The 13903-nt window shown below is 45.4% G+C and overlaps 1 protein-coding gene across 2 annotated transcripts in view; it reads right to left on the bottom strand.

The window, feature by feature from the left end:
* Positions 1-13903, bottom strand: part of TBXAS1 (thromboxane A synthase 1) — a 163737-nt gene that overhangs the window by 44056 nt on the left and 105778 nt on the right. For both annotated transcript variants that reach the window (XM_043873102.1, XM_043873103.1), the window contains one exon: positions 9982-10296. In XM_043873102.1, the coding sequence (XP_043729037.1) occupies positions 9982-10296 (315 nt within the window). The remainder of the gene's footprint in view (positions 1-9981; positions 10297-13903) is intronic.

The raw sequence follows: 13903 nt of genomic DNA, 5'->3' as shown, positions 1-13903 counted from the left end.
TTGTGACAATTTGAAAAAACTTAAAATCACACAGCCTAGTAATATTGAAAAGATTAAGAAAAAGGTATGTCACACATGCATGAAAGATATGTAGATACTGGGACTTCCCTGGCAGTCTAGTGGTTAAGTCTCTGTGCTTCCAACACAGGGGATACGGGTTTGATTCCTGGTCAGGGAACTAAGATCCCACATGATGCATGGCACTGCCCCAAAAATATATAGATAGATAGCAGATAGATGGATAGATATTAGTTTATTCTTACATAGGCATAAAGGTGATGTTTAATATAAAAACTTATATTATCTTCTTACTGTTTTGTAACTTTGCATTCGAAGAATTACATTATCTATAGTATGCTTCTCCCATAACTGAAGACACTGTAACAGCCTAGCATCACAGGTCAGTGGTTTTTCAAAAAATGTAACAATGTTTCCAATACTGTATTATGAATATGACTGTAATACTGTATACCATAGAAACTTTATAATGATTAGTATACAGGTGAGGCTACTGTGAAGCAGAGACATTACATTGCCAACAAAGGTCCGTCTAAGTCAAAGCTATGGTTTTTCCAGTAGTCATGTATGGATGTGAGAGTTGGACCATAAAGAGTGCCAAAGAATTGATGCTTTTGAACTGTGGTGTTGAAGAAGACTCTTGAGGCCCTTGGACTGCAAGGAGATCCAACCAGTCCATCCTAAAGGAAATCAACACTGAATATTCATTGGAAGGACTGAGGCTGAAGCTGAAACTCCAGTACTTTGGCCACCTGATGTGAAAAGCCGACTCATTTGAAAAGACCCTGATGCTGAGAAAGATTGAAGGCAGGAAAAGGGGATGACAGAGGATGAGATGGTTGGATGGCATCACCGAATTGATGGACATGAGTTTGAGCAAGCTCTGGGGGTTGGTGATGGACAGGGAAGCCTGGCGTGCCACAGTCCATAGCATTGCAGAATTGGACACAACTGAGCAACTGAACTGAACTGTGAAGCAATCATATTGATTATGGTAGGTTACCATACAGCAAGCATATTGTTGCTTCTTCATTATTAATGCATGGATCATTATACCTGTAAATAAATTTGAATTTCTTTTCCTATAGGTACAGCATTAGCAGTACCTATAACATCTACAAATGTTTTGTATCCTATAAGACAATATTGATGTAGGCATTGACTGATGATTCATCTTGTAAACAGATGAACTAAACTTACAGTATTGATAAATACAGGACAGTATTATAAAGTATCATTTTATGAATCTTATGAAAATAATTAGAAATCTTATTATTTTCTTAACGTTTTCTTTTCTCTAGATTACTGTAAGAATAGAGTGTATAACCTAACATACAAAATATATGTTAATTGACTATTTATGTTATCGGTAAGGCTTCCAGTCAACAGTAGGCTCTTAGTAGTTAAATTTGTGAGGGGGGAGTCAAAAGTTCTACTCAGATTTTTGACTGTGCAGGGGGTTGGCAGTCGTAACCCCCTTGTTGTTCAGGGGTCAACTGTATGTAAAGAACTGAGATGATTTGAGGATTATGGATGAAAGTGAAAGTCACTCAGTTGTGTCTGATTCTTTGCATCCCCATGGACTATAGAGTCCGTGGAATTCTTCAGACCAGAATACTGGAGTGGGTAGCCTTTCCCTTCTCCAGGGGATCTTCCCAACCCAGGGATTGAAGCCAGGTCTCCCACATCTCAGGCAGATTCTTTACCAGCTGAGCCACCAGGACTATGGGTAATACGCTACTAAAGACACATCCAGGACTGAGTAATTCCTGCATCACGTTATCCCTCACTCAATCAAGTGAGAGTGGCGCCATTGTTGTTGGGGTAATTTTGAATCTGTTTTACTTTATTAACAAAAGGTTAATCATTGGCAGAACATCAGTACTTTAACTATCATTAGGAAAGAATGAATTTATTTATTTACTTGTTCTTTACTGACTGAACCTGGTGGTTCAGTAAAGAATCTGCCTGCCAATGCAGGAGACTCAAGAGGTGAGGGTTCGATCCCTGGGTTGGGAAGATCCCCTGGAGGAGGAAATGGCAACCCACTCCAGTATTCTTGCCTGGAGAATCCCATGGTGCCTGGCGGGCTACAATCCATGGGTTTGCAAGAGTCAGACATGACTTAGCGACTAAACCCCACAGGGAATAAATATTTGCTACGTGTATCACGGCAGAGGGAGAGCAGCCTTTAGGGTTTAAAACCTGGCTGCGCAGAGCGTGGGCCATGAACTGGCAGCACTGGCGGCACCTGGGAACTTGCTGGAAGTGCAGAGTCTCAGGCCCCACCCCAGACCTCCTGCACAGGAACCTGTAGTTTAGCAAGAGTCCCTGGGGATTCCGATGTATGTTATACTCTGAGACTCTGAGGCTGATGCCACAGTCTGCTGCTGCTGCCCTCAGCCTGCTGAAGGCCCAGTTCTCGCCTCTGTTTCATAGTGTGACTTTGGGGCCTAAGCTATTCTTTGTTCCTGTCTTCTTCTCTGTACCTTGTTGCTTTGTGTTCTGGTGTGCTATTGTGGGATGTGTAGGAAAGGGACGCTTACAGAAGAGACACTAAGCCCTGTGTGGCTGAGTAACTGAACTGTGGGGAACACCTCAGCTTACTCCCTCTAAACTGTCCAACAGCAGGTCCCCAGCAGACCCGGACAAAGGCAGGAAAACTTCTCAATGGGGAAAAACCCATTTCCAGTTTTTCACTTGAATCTTAAAGTCCCCTACTTCCCGTGAGGTCTTCCCAGGTGGCGCAGCAGTAAAGAATCCACGTGCCAATGCAGGAGAGGCAGGAGATGTGGGTTCAATCCCTGGTTGGGAAGATCCCCGGGAGAAGGAAATGGCAACCCATATTCTTGCCTGAAAAATTCCATGGACAGAGGAGCCTGGCGGGCTCTAGTCCATGGGGTCACAAAGAGTCAGACACAACTGAGTGACTGAGCACACACTCCCTATAACAAGAACCCTGAGTGAAATACAAACTGGGAGACTTTTTTTTCCATAGTAAGAATTTGTGTTAAGATAGTCACTTTTTTTTCCACCCAATCTTACCCGCTGTGACAAAGGACAAGTGGTTGGAGTGAAATGACTGTGTGTGTGTGTATGTGTGTGTGTGTGTATAGCCACAGAATATGCTTTTTTCCCTTTGAGATCCTCTGGCTACTTCAAGGAACAAATCCTCAGCCTTGCTCATATTAGCAGTATGAGCTAATCAGCTGAAATACCCAGCATGAAATGCTCTTTTATCCTTAAGAGAAAAGGAGAGTAAGTTGTATTTTAATTAGGTATTTATAATGGTTACAAAGCAGCTCCTCAAGAGAAGTTAAGAATTTGGCCTTCCTTCTAAGGCATAACTGTGCTCAAATTATCCTAAAGAGAGGCTGTATATCAATCTAGTCCAATTTGTGATAAATTTACAACTAGGTTCTTCACAGCAGATTTATAACAACAATTAAACAGAAGGAAAATGGGTCATAAATTTTGGCTGGCACAGTCCAGTACCAACAAGAATAGAAGAGAATGGTTTAGCCAGATCAAAAGTCAATAATTTCAACATAAAGTGCTAAAGCTATAGCAAAAACAATTTATATGGAAAGAAGTTTTTTTTTCCCCCTCCTCTCATCCTTGTGAAAATTAGGTATTGGAGAACACAATGAAGCATCCATAGTACAGAGGTCTTATTAAATAATTGGCATGTTTTCTCAATTTTATGAGTGGTCCAAATGGTACAAATTTTTCCCTGCTCCTCCACTACTGAATTTAATGAAGGTACCTCCCCTTTAAGATGAATAAGGAAACACATGGGGAAAGCAAGAGTTCGCCAAGAGATTGGTGACTTGAGAAAGAAGGTTTTGTGAAAGGAGGGGAAGCCAAATACACGATTCCAAAGTCAGATGATTTGGGAGAAAACATACATGTTCTAGAAAGAAGTAGCCCTAGGCATGCATTAGAGAATGGATTGTAGCTATATTACAGGCTTCCCAATTGGCTCAGTGGTAGAGAATCCACCTGCTAATACAGGAAATGCAGGAGACGTGGGTTCAATCCATGGGTCAGGAAGATCCCCTGGAATAGGAAATGGCAATTCACTCCAGTATTCTTGCCTGGGAAATCCCATGAACAGAGGAGCCTGGCAGGCTACAATCCACAGGGTCCCAAAGAGTCAGACGTGACAGCCACTGAGCACACACATAACTGTTTTATATCTGGAACAGAGATCTCTGCCCTGAAAGGAGAGATGTAATCAAGGCCACTTGAATCAAAAAGGATGGTGAGAGGTAGGGTATTACCAAAGTAAATAAGTGGGTTGTAAAACATGTATTAAGATAATCCTCAATAGTGAAGGAAGACCTTGGAGTAGTCCTATATCTGCCAGACGTTCAATCTGTTCAAGGAGAGTCCCTGTATTAGTCACCTTACCATGGACAATTTCCCGTCTTCACTGGGAAAGGATACTACAAGGCCAACTGCCAACCTGGGTGTCATTCTAACCAATAAAGAAGCATTGGCTGGCTTTGTGAACATCACCAGACACTTTGTATGAAGTGGTCACATCATTTGCTAGGAGTACACACCATTTAGTAATGCAAAAGAGCTGGCAGTACCGAGCACTGTTGGATTTGTACCTTCAAGTCTGGAAAACTAGTTTTTAGAAGCTCAGAACGAAGGTGAGAGTGATTGCAGAACACGTAATTTTGAAAGGAGGAAACCATGGATTCTAGGTACCGGGATGGACACTGTTTTCTGGCGCCCAGCAGCCATTCACCCCACTCTAGTAAGCTGTGAGGCAGGAGCCCCTCCCCTGTCAGGGAACTGTGGGTTCCTTGTAGTGGGCATTTGGGGACTGACTCCATTTGAGTCCTCATCCAGGGACTAGGAGAGTGACCCAGGTCTGAGCCAATCAAAGCGTCATATTTCCCTGAGTCCAGGTGATTGGCTGAGAGTAGTGCACGTGACCCAATCAATCTCTGTCAGTGAGATGACGCGAGACTTTCACTAAGATCCCCTGGAAAGAGACTTTTCTTCACGCTGGAGTTGAATGGGCTCTCATACTGAAATGTCCCTATCCTCAGCCCATGAAAAGATGAGAGGGATTTAAGGAAGACTTGTCGGAGCAAGGATTCTTCAGCCTAGAGAAGAGTTCTCCTGTCGTGAGTCAAACGGCAGCGGGGGGAAGAGGGTCCAAAAGAGCCATACCTAGAGAGTGGGGCAGCTGCCTGAGTCTGGCTGTGGTTCTTCAGGGAGCCGCCTGCCCACGCAGCACGTTGTTCATTTGACCTCTGTTTATATGAGCAAAGGCTAAGTAACTGGAGAGAGATGTCAGGGCTCAGAGAGGGGACAGCAGAGGGAGCAGCCCCTGTTGGTACTGCCAAGGTGTGTGACCACTCAGATTCTGCGCAAGGCATCATGGGTCAGCTCACGCCATCTTGCCAGCACTAAGAGGGTTGGCTGCCACCAGGAGACCCCAGCACCCAGAAGCTGTGAGGCAGGAGCCCCTCCTCTGTCAGGAAGCTGTGGGGAAGGGGTGGTCTCAGGAGACAGCCTGCTTCCACTCCATACCAGAGGGCAACACAGGGGAAGGGCTGACAGATGCCCCCTTTAGACAGGATTTGGGGATCTGTTAGAAGCCCACTCCTGGGAGGAGATGGAGGTCCAGGAATCAGAGGGAGGAGAGGAAGGAGGGTGAAAGAACAGACCAAGGGCCCTCCCCTAGACGGCTTCCTCAGACCACAGGTCATCCTGAGCTAAGGGCATTGGATTGGGTCTGAGACTGAAGTTGTAAACTGGACCAGACTGTTTTGAACTATTTAATGCCAAAGAGAATGGAAACCTTTGCAATCTGTTCAAGATATCATCTAGGAGAGGGAAGGCGATTTATCAGAGCATTTTAAAAAGAAAGAATTGGGGGGGAAAGCACAAAAGGATTCCATGTTTGTATCAATACTTCACTTAGTTCAGGCTATTAAACAAACTGGTTATACAGCTGTCTTGAGACCATTAGGGGAGATCTTGTGTGAGAATGGCATATGCCCAGCATGATTGGAGCTGAGAGGGGAGAGACGACAACCTGGGTCTCAGTGACAGAGTTTGAGCCCCTGTGTCAAGCCATACCTGAAGGTAGATTTATGCTGGAGTTTTCAGTTATATGGGTAAATGTATTTCCCGAGCCAACCTGGGTTGAATTCTCTGTCACTGTCAGCAGAAAGAATCCCGATACAGTGCACATAGACTTTTTCATGGGGAGAAAACATAGCTTCATTGGATTCCCATAGGGCATTGCTAAAAAATGGTATGGCTCAGGGAAGAGAAACTCAAAAGCTCAAATCTAATGATCTCATTGACAAATACAAGAGAAGACCATCTAATGAGATGCGTGGGGGTCTCAGGGATATTATGGAAGAACTAGGTCAGAACATTCTTGGGTGCAATGTCTGGAGCCTGACTCTGGCATTAACTGGCACTCAAAAAATATTTGTTGAATGGAAACCAGCAGGAAAATTATCACAAGTCCTACTTTACATGCAAATTTTCAGGAATATTTTCAGGAAAATATCTAATGTGTGAACAGCTAATCTGCATTTCCATGTTCTGACAGATGGCCCATATTAACAGAACTCTGATTATAGAAAAAAAAAAAAATGAACAGAAAAAAAGAGAACCTGAAAATATTTATTGCATGTATACCATGTGCAAGGCTATACAACTATTAACACTATTGTGACTGCCAAATTTATTTGATTTATAGACCATTTCTATATATTCCCATTTTTCAGAGACAGTCCCAGCTGTTACCTTGAGAGAGAAAATGACCCAGGAGCCTGCATAGCTGGGGCAGGGCATTGGGTACAAAGGCTATATTCTCAAGGTAGAAACAGGGATCGTCTGCATGAAAATCACCTGGGACGTGTATTTAAAATGGGGGTTCATTGGCCCTGGCCCAGACTTATGGAAGGAGAATCTCTGTGTAAAGGACCCTAGACTCTACATCTTAACAGACTTCCTAGATGATTTTATGTATGCTAAAGTTTGAGAAACTTTACCTCCTAAAATCTGTTTATTTGACTGGCAACATTCAGGGGACACAAGAGATGCAGGTTCTGTCCCAGGGTGGGGAAGTTCCCCTGGAGAAGGAAATGGCAAACAACTCCACTGTTCTTGCCTGGAAAATTTCACGGACAGAGGAGCCTGGCGGGCTACAGTCCATGGAGGTCACAAAGAGTTGGACACAACTGAGCATGAATGCACACGCATGCACACACACACACATACACATACACACACACACATTTTGCACAGTCCCATAGGAGGTAGTTCTCTGAGGAAAGAAGCCCCCATCCTAGGCTGAGGGGATTTGAAGGAGCACAGGGTAAAGTGAGATAGTATTGCCCTCCTCAAGGTCAAGTTCGGTTTAGGCCACCTCAGAGGTAAGGGGTTGTGTGCAGATCTCTGAATGCAGGTCTATGGAAACCCGCTCTTTATCCTCTGATGGATGAACATAACAAGATGGAATTACAGAGTAGCTGGTGGGACAGACTCCTAGAGCCCCAAGCTCTCTGCATGACATCACTCATTCTAGACTCAATCAAGTGCTGCCTTCTGTTGCCCTGGAGAATTTCACTTGGAAGGAGGTACTGTTGTAATAGACATAGACTATTGTTTTAATTGGCAATTAAATTCCCTGAAGGTGAGTCATGACTTCTACCTCTCAGAGCTGTTGCCCCCTCTCCAACCCACCACCACATCCACTACATGGCGGACCACTCTCCAGATGCGTGAAAGTCTTTAGTTTGACCTGCCTCCTGGTTTATTTCAGACCAGGGGGCTGAATTGCCTCTTCTGCCTTGACCACCTCCTGGAGTAACTGTCGGAGTGTCCGCTCCCAAGTTCTTAGTCATAGGACTTGACTAGGGTTGACTCTGAGGGTAGGGTGGATTGACTTAAGCCCACCCATGCCCCTGTTCTCTTGGCCACAATAGTCTGTTCAAGAATGGGCAGTGACCTAAGCATTCTGACCAGAGTGAACCCAATGACTCTTGCTGAGAATTTGGGGTCACAGACTCTTCTCCTTCGGTTATGAGTGGAAGCCTGTCTCCCAGATGTTCTCAGCAGGTTGCCTGGGGCTTCAAGAGAAGGGAACACCTGAGAATGGGACCAATATGAAGAGAGCCCAGCCAAGAAGTGGGGAGAAACTAGGACCAGAGCCCATCTTTGAGCCTAGATAAAGATTTGTTTGAAGCCACATCTATTACTGGACTTCTCTGGTGGCTCAGTGATAAAGAATCTACCTGTCAATGCAGGAAAAGCAGGTTTGATCCCTGGGTCAGGAAGAGCCCCTGGAAAAGGGAATGGCGACACACTCCATTATTCTTGCCTGGAAAATCCCATGCACAGAGGAGTTTGACAGGCTACAGTCCATGGGGTCACAAAGAGTCTCGGCTATAACTTAGTGACTAAACAACAACATCATCTATTCCTAAGCTGCTCAATTATCTGTATTCATAAGCGTCTCCCCGCCTTTTTTTAGTTCTTAAGTCAGTTTGGTTTGGGGTTTTGTCACCTGCCCCAAACAGCATCCTAATATACCTTCAGCTCCCTGCTTTTCTCTTGCAGTAATGTACCCCAATCATCTTTGTTCCTTCCTCCATCCCCATCTCAACTGAAAACAAAAACACAACTACGTATGAAATAGGATGAGATGGGTGATGGTAGGAGGTGGTAGGATTATTTGAATTCATGACTTGTTGAGACTCCCTGCCCAAAGAATATTGATTAATAGATCAATGTCAACCTGGAGGGAAGACTTGTCCTGTTCAACACTTTAATCAATGACTTGGATGAAATAGGAGACAAGCTGAGCAAGTCCCAGATGACACAAAGCTGGAGGAATTATAATATGACAGATGCCAGAATCAAGATTCAAAATTATTTTGACTGACTTGAGCAGTAATAAGGATAAATATATACTCTTGCATCTAGGCTCAGAAAATCAATAGTCCAAGCAATGGACTGGGGAAACCTGGCTTGGCAGATGTCAAAACATTACAGGACTTTAAGTTGACCACAAGCTTTCGATGAGCCAGAAGTTGAGGCAACTAGCAACACAGTTAATGCAGTTTTCAAAAGAAAAGCTAACCTTGCATCAAAATAACCCAAACTTTTTGGCCAACCCAATACTTTCCCCAGTGGAATAAGCAAGTGGAATTTCCTGGGAATCAGTTTTCAACTCAATATATGAAAAAAAATTCTGACAGTTCCTATAATGGAACAGCTCTCCTCCCAACATTGTGAATGTAATAGTCCTTACATCATCAGAATGTATTAGAAAGGATTCTATTATGGTGGTCTTCCTTTGACAGCACAGATTTTTTAAATGACTTTCTTTAACAGCTCATAAGTTAAAGTAATGCACACATAAGCATCCAGGAAAAAATGATGTGAAGAAGTAGCCAAGCTCTGCACCCTGAAGTTTGCTTCTGGTCCAGCAATGAGCAGCCCCATCTAGAAGGAATATCTAGAATCCAGCCCTGTTTCAGCCACTCCATTCCCAGACCTCTTCCCTAGCACTCTCCCCATCTCCATTCCTGCGTTGACTCAGCCTGTCCTTAGGCCTGCTTCTGTCTTCCACTTGGCCCCATTTTCTCGCTGACTCCCACCTCCCTGAGCATGGAGAATCCACAGACAGAGTGTTGGGAAATCAGGTCTCCTTCCCTTTCCCTGACCTTTGATTTCTGACTGCCTGGGGTTCTGCATTTTCCCTGAGCCAGGCTTGGTTCATGGACCATCCCAGGCAATGAAGGCATGTGACAATTCTTTTTTTTTCCAATATGTTGTTCTGAGTACTCCCATTTTACTTATTAACCCAGAGAGATGGAGAAGTTGGGCCACAGCATGCTTATACACTTAGAATGTGATTTTAGCAAGTAAGTTTCACTTTGATGAACACAAAGCCACACAGATGACTGTACTCACATGTTTCTTGCTGAAACGGTCCACCTCTTCCAGAAGCTTCTCTTGGCACTCAGGGTTGGTGGCCAGGAGGTAGGTGGCGAAAGAGAGAGTGTTGGTGACGATCTCATAGCCGGCGATAAGGAAGATGAAGGCCTGGCCCACCACCTCATCCACACTCAAAGACTTGGACAGGGGTCTGGGTGGGTGTCGCCGGGAAGGGTTTGCTGGGCATTTAGTGGCAGAAAAGACCTGACGGACGATATCAAAGTTCTCCACGCCTACGGTGGTGGCAGAATGGCGCACATCCTGGACCATTTGGAGGAAATCTCTACGCCTCTAAGGGAGGAAAGAAGAAAACACACATTTGGGCCTTAGAGTCACATAAGAGAGTGCTCTCACAGCAAAAAGAAGATGAGCACATGCAGCTTTCAAAGAGTCCACAGGAACAAGGATTTTCTTTGCGGGATTGTCTGAGATTGGGGGAACCTGGGACCTCACCCTCCCAGCGCCCCTCATTATGGCACCGAGTACAGCCAGCAGCAGACGGTGTTGCTGCCGATACAGCATGAGGCCGTTCTTCCGGGCTGATTCAGGAAGCTGTTAAGCCACTTTGATAAGTAAAGAGAGCAAGTTGCTGAACAGGATGTATAGCAGAACCTCATGTCTGTAAGAACGGCACCTGGACAATGTCTGTGATTACATGTGTCCACGTGTAGAAAATGTTTAGCAACATCCTACCCAGCAGTTCACGGTGAGCTGAAGGAGCTGGAAAAACCAGGGAGGTTTTTATTATTTTCCTTCATCTGCGTTTGTATTGTTGGTTGGTTGGTTGGTTTTTCCGATAATAAAGCAATCCGAGCATCATATAGAATTAAATTAGGGACTTCCCTGGTGGTCCAGGGGCTAAGACTCTGCGCTCCCAGTGCAGGAGGCCTGGGTTCGATCCCTGGTCAAGGAACTAAATCCCACATGCTGCGACTAAGAGTTTGCATGCCACAACTAAGGATCCCGCCTGCCCAGGCCCAGCGAAATAGATAAATATTTAAAATATAAATCAAAGTAAGTGCTCCATTGTTCATACCCCACCCTCCAGGGCAGACTTCTGTGTCTAGTTTTTGTCTCAACAGGGAGTTCACAGGACCTGGGGCCAGGGAGGGAACTCATCTGAAGAAGCCTGCCTTCCAAGTCTCCAGCTTGCATTTTGCTCATCTGGGTCGCTGCTATCCTCAGGAATCTCCTGCCCCATTTAAGTTAGAGCTTTCTCACCATTTCCCCCTCCTTCCTTATCAGTAGTTTGCAGATCCTCTCTATTTATACTACCCCTAAGTGTAACAATGGAGTGTTGATGTATTACTTTAGTGCTGACACTGCTGGTAGCTCAGCTGGTAAAGAATCTGCCTGCAATGCAGAAGACCTGGGTTCGATTCTTGGGTTGGTAAGATCCCCTGGAGAAAGAAATGGCTACCTACTCCAGTATTCTGGCCTGGAGAATTCAGTCCATGGGATCTCAAAGAGTTAGACACGACTGAGCGACTTTCACTTTAGCGTTGACAAAGTGTGTCCCTGACACATCTCATCTTTGAACAGCTCTTGAATGTGATGAAGGACCACCGATGGGTTTCTCTGTTCTGAAGTCTATGGGACTCAACACCAAAAGGGCGAGTATTAGAACCACCAAGAGAAAAAATGATCGTTTCAAAGTTCTTGACTTGTTGCATCATTTTCTCAGTTCTTTGGCTTCTGGATTTCTATTGAATCCACAATCTATGTCACACACATTAGCGTCTTTTAAGGAGGTTGTTTGAAGAAGGAAATGGCAACCCACGCCAGTGTTCTTACCCGGGAAATCCCATCAACAAAGGAGCGTGGCAGGCTACAGTCCATGGGGTCGCAAAGAGTCAGATACGACTTAGCGACTAAACAACAACAACAACAAAGATGGTTGTCAGGTCACACAGGGTTGCTTGCATCTCCAGGGCAGGATCCTGTGCCCCACCCCAACCCCACCCCATGCCTGTATTGGGCCAAGCACATGTTAGGTTTGCAATCAACAACTCCACAAATACTAATAAACCTGCAGTGTCCAAAGTGTATTTTGAGGAAGGTTGTGTTGGATTTACTCGTTACTGCATGCTTTGGAGCAGGAATCTTGGATCATGAGACCCTTGGGTTGTGACCCCTTTAGATCATGACACCCTTGGGTCATGACACCCTTGCAGCTCTACTGGTTGGAAGGTGTCTTCTGTGGAGATTCCAGTGGGGCTCCCAGCTCAGCCTGTGAGCCACAAGAATCTTGAGACTTAGGGAGGCAAGGCCCCACATACTGCCAGCCTGCTTGCATGGGATTGGCTGAGAGGATGGTCCTTGCCTCTCTCTTTCTACCCTGGCCCTGCTCAATCTGCTTCCCAAACAGCATCCACAGGGCTGACTTTCCCCAGCTTCCTTTCTGTTGCCTGGGCAACATTTTGAGACTCTAACCCTGGTCCCGGGGCCGGGCATGATGGCATGAATGGGAGGTGAGCTCTCTTGGCTCCCAGATGCCATTTGGGGACCCCAGAGCATCCCAGGCTCTCTTTTGGCCGGCCCATTTGAAACTCCTCAGATGCTATATGGTTGCGATCCCCGAGGCTTGCTTGTGGCTTTGCTGGAGTCACATGAGGACAATGGTAGAAGGGAGGGCAAAGCCACATCCACCTCATTGGGTCTACCCTGGGTCAGAGCTGCAGCTGGCATCCTTTCCTCTCATCCCCCCTCAGCCAGGCTGCTTCAGGGCTGCTGAGCCTTATAGAAATCTGTCTTAACCTCCAGCCCCAGAAGTCAGAGGAAAGGTCGGCTCTCTGGGGCCTGTGTGCTGGAGAGGAGCATTAGTGTTGATGGGTTCCTTTTATTTGCACTGTATCGCAGAGGCTATTTGAACACTGCCCATTTAGGCCTGCAACAGTGCTGGTTTATGGTTATATCCAAGAAAAATATGCACCCTGATAGATGTAGGTGTCTAATCCACCCATTGGCGAGAGCTTAGAAAAATATTTACCTTTTAACATCTGTGCTGCATTTTCCACTGCGCAAACACACATCTGCTTGATGGAATGTCTACGGAGTTTAGATGGGTTTAAAGCAAGTTTTCTTAGTAACCATATAGCTCTGTCTTGACACGGGCAGTCCTGGATTCATGGTTGGGAGGTTTTTCTCAGATCAACTTGTTGTTTGAAACAAATAGCTCTTGAGTTTAAAAAAGGAAAAGCTTGAGGCAATCCTAGTAATTGGATCTTTAATAACCCTTCACCTCTTAGCAAGCTATTTGGTGCAACCGTTTGAGAATTTTCAGCCTGATTCCACCACCAGTGGGTTTCAGGCTGGGGGTAGGAGGGGTGTGTGACAAACCTTACATGCATGAAGGAAGGCCTTCACAGTAGTATTAAGGTTTGAAAACGGGACTTTGCTCATCCCTCCTTTCCCAGGCTCACCCTGGAGAAGCACGGACCTGGATAAGAATGTTCTGTCCTTTCAGATGGCGGAGCTGGGCCAAGGACACCAGGAACTGATTCTTCTCATACCTCTAAGGGTGGCAGGTTGAGTTCCAAGTGGTATGGGCCAAAGGGCAAGCTTGTCTGCACCTTCCCCCACCTTCTGGACAAGGACACCTTTGCTGCACGGTGTCCAGAATGTGAAGCTGGGGCAGGTAGAAGCTACTCCAGGCGACTGGCCACTAACTGACTGCGTTTGCCTTGATCTCATCTTCGGCCAGCATGGTGACACTGGACCACACATCTTCCCCTTGGTAATCTCTCTGACCTGCCCAGTCTTTGAGAAAACACCTTAAAAAAATAATTTTATTTATTTGTGTTTTAAAATGTTTACTTGGCCGTGTCAGGTTTTAGTTGTGGCTTAGTTGTCAGGTGGAATGTGGGATCTTAGTTCTTCAAGCAGGGTTCAAACCTGC

This window comes from Cervus elaphus, chromosome 18, assembly GCF_910594005.1.
Source record: "Cervus elaphus chromosome 18, mCerEla1.1, whole genome shotgun sequence".
NCBI classification, from domain to species: domain Eukaryota; kingdom Metazoa; phylum Chordata; class Mammalia; order Artiodactyla; family Cervidae; genus Cervus; species Cervus elaphus.
The sequence above is the reverse complement of the archived record's forward strand: the minus strand, read 5'-3'. Positions and strand labels throughout refer to the sequence as shown.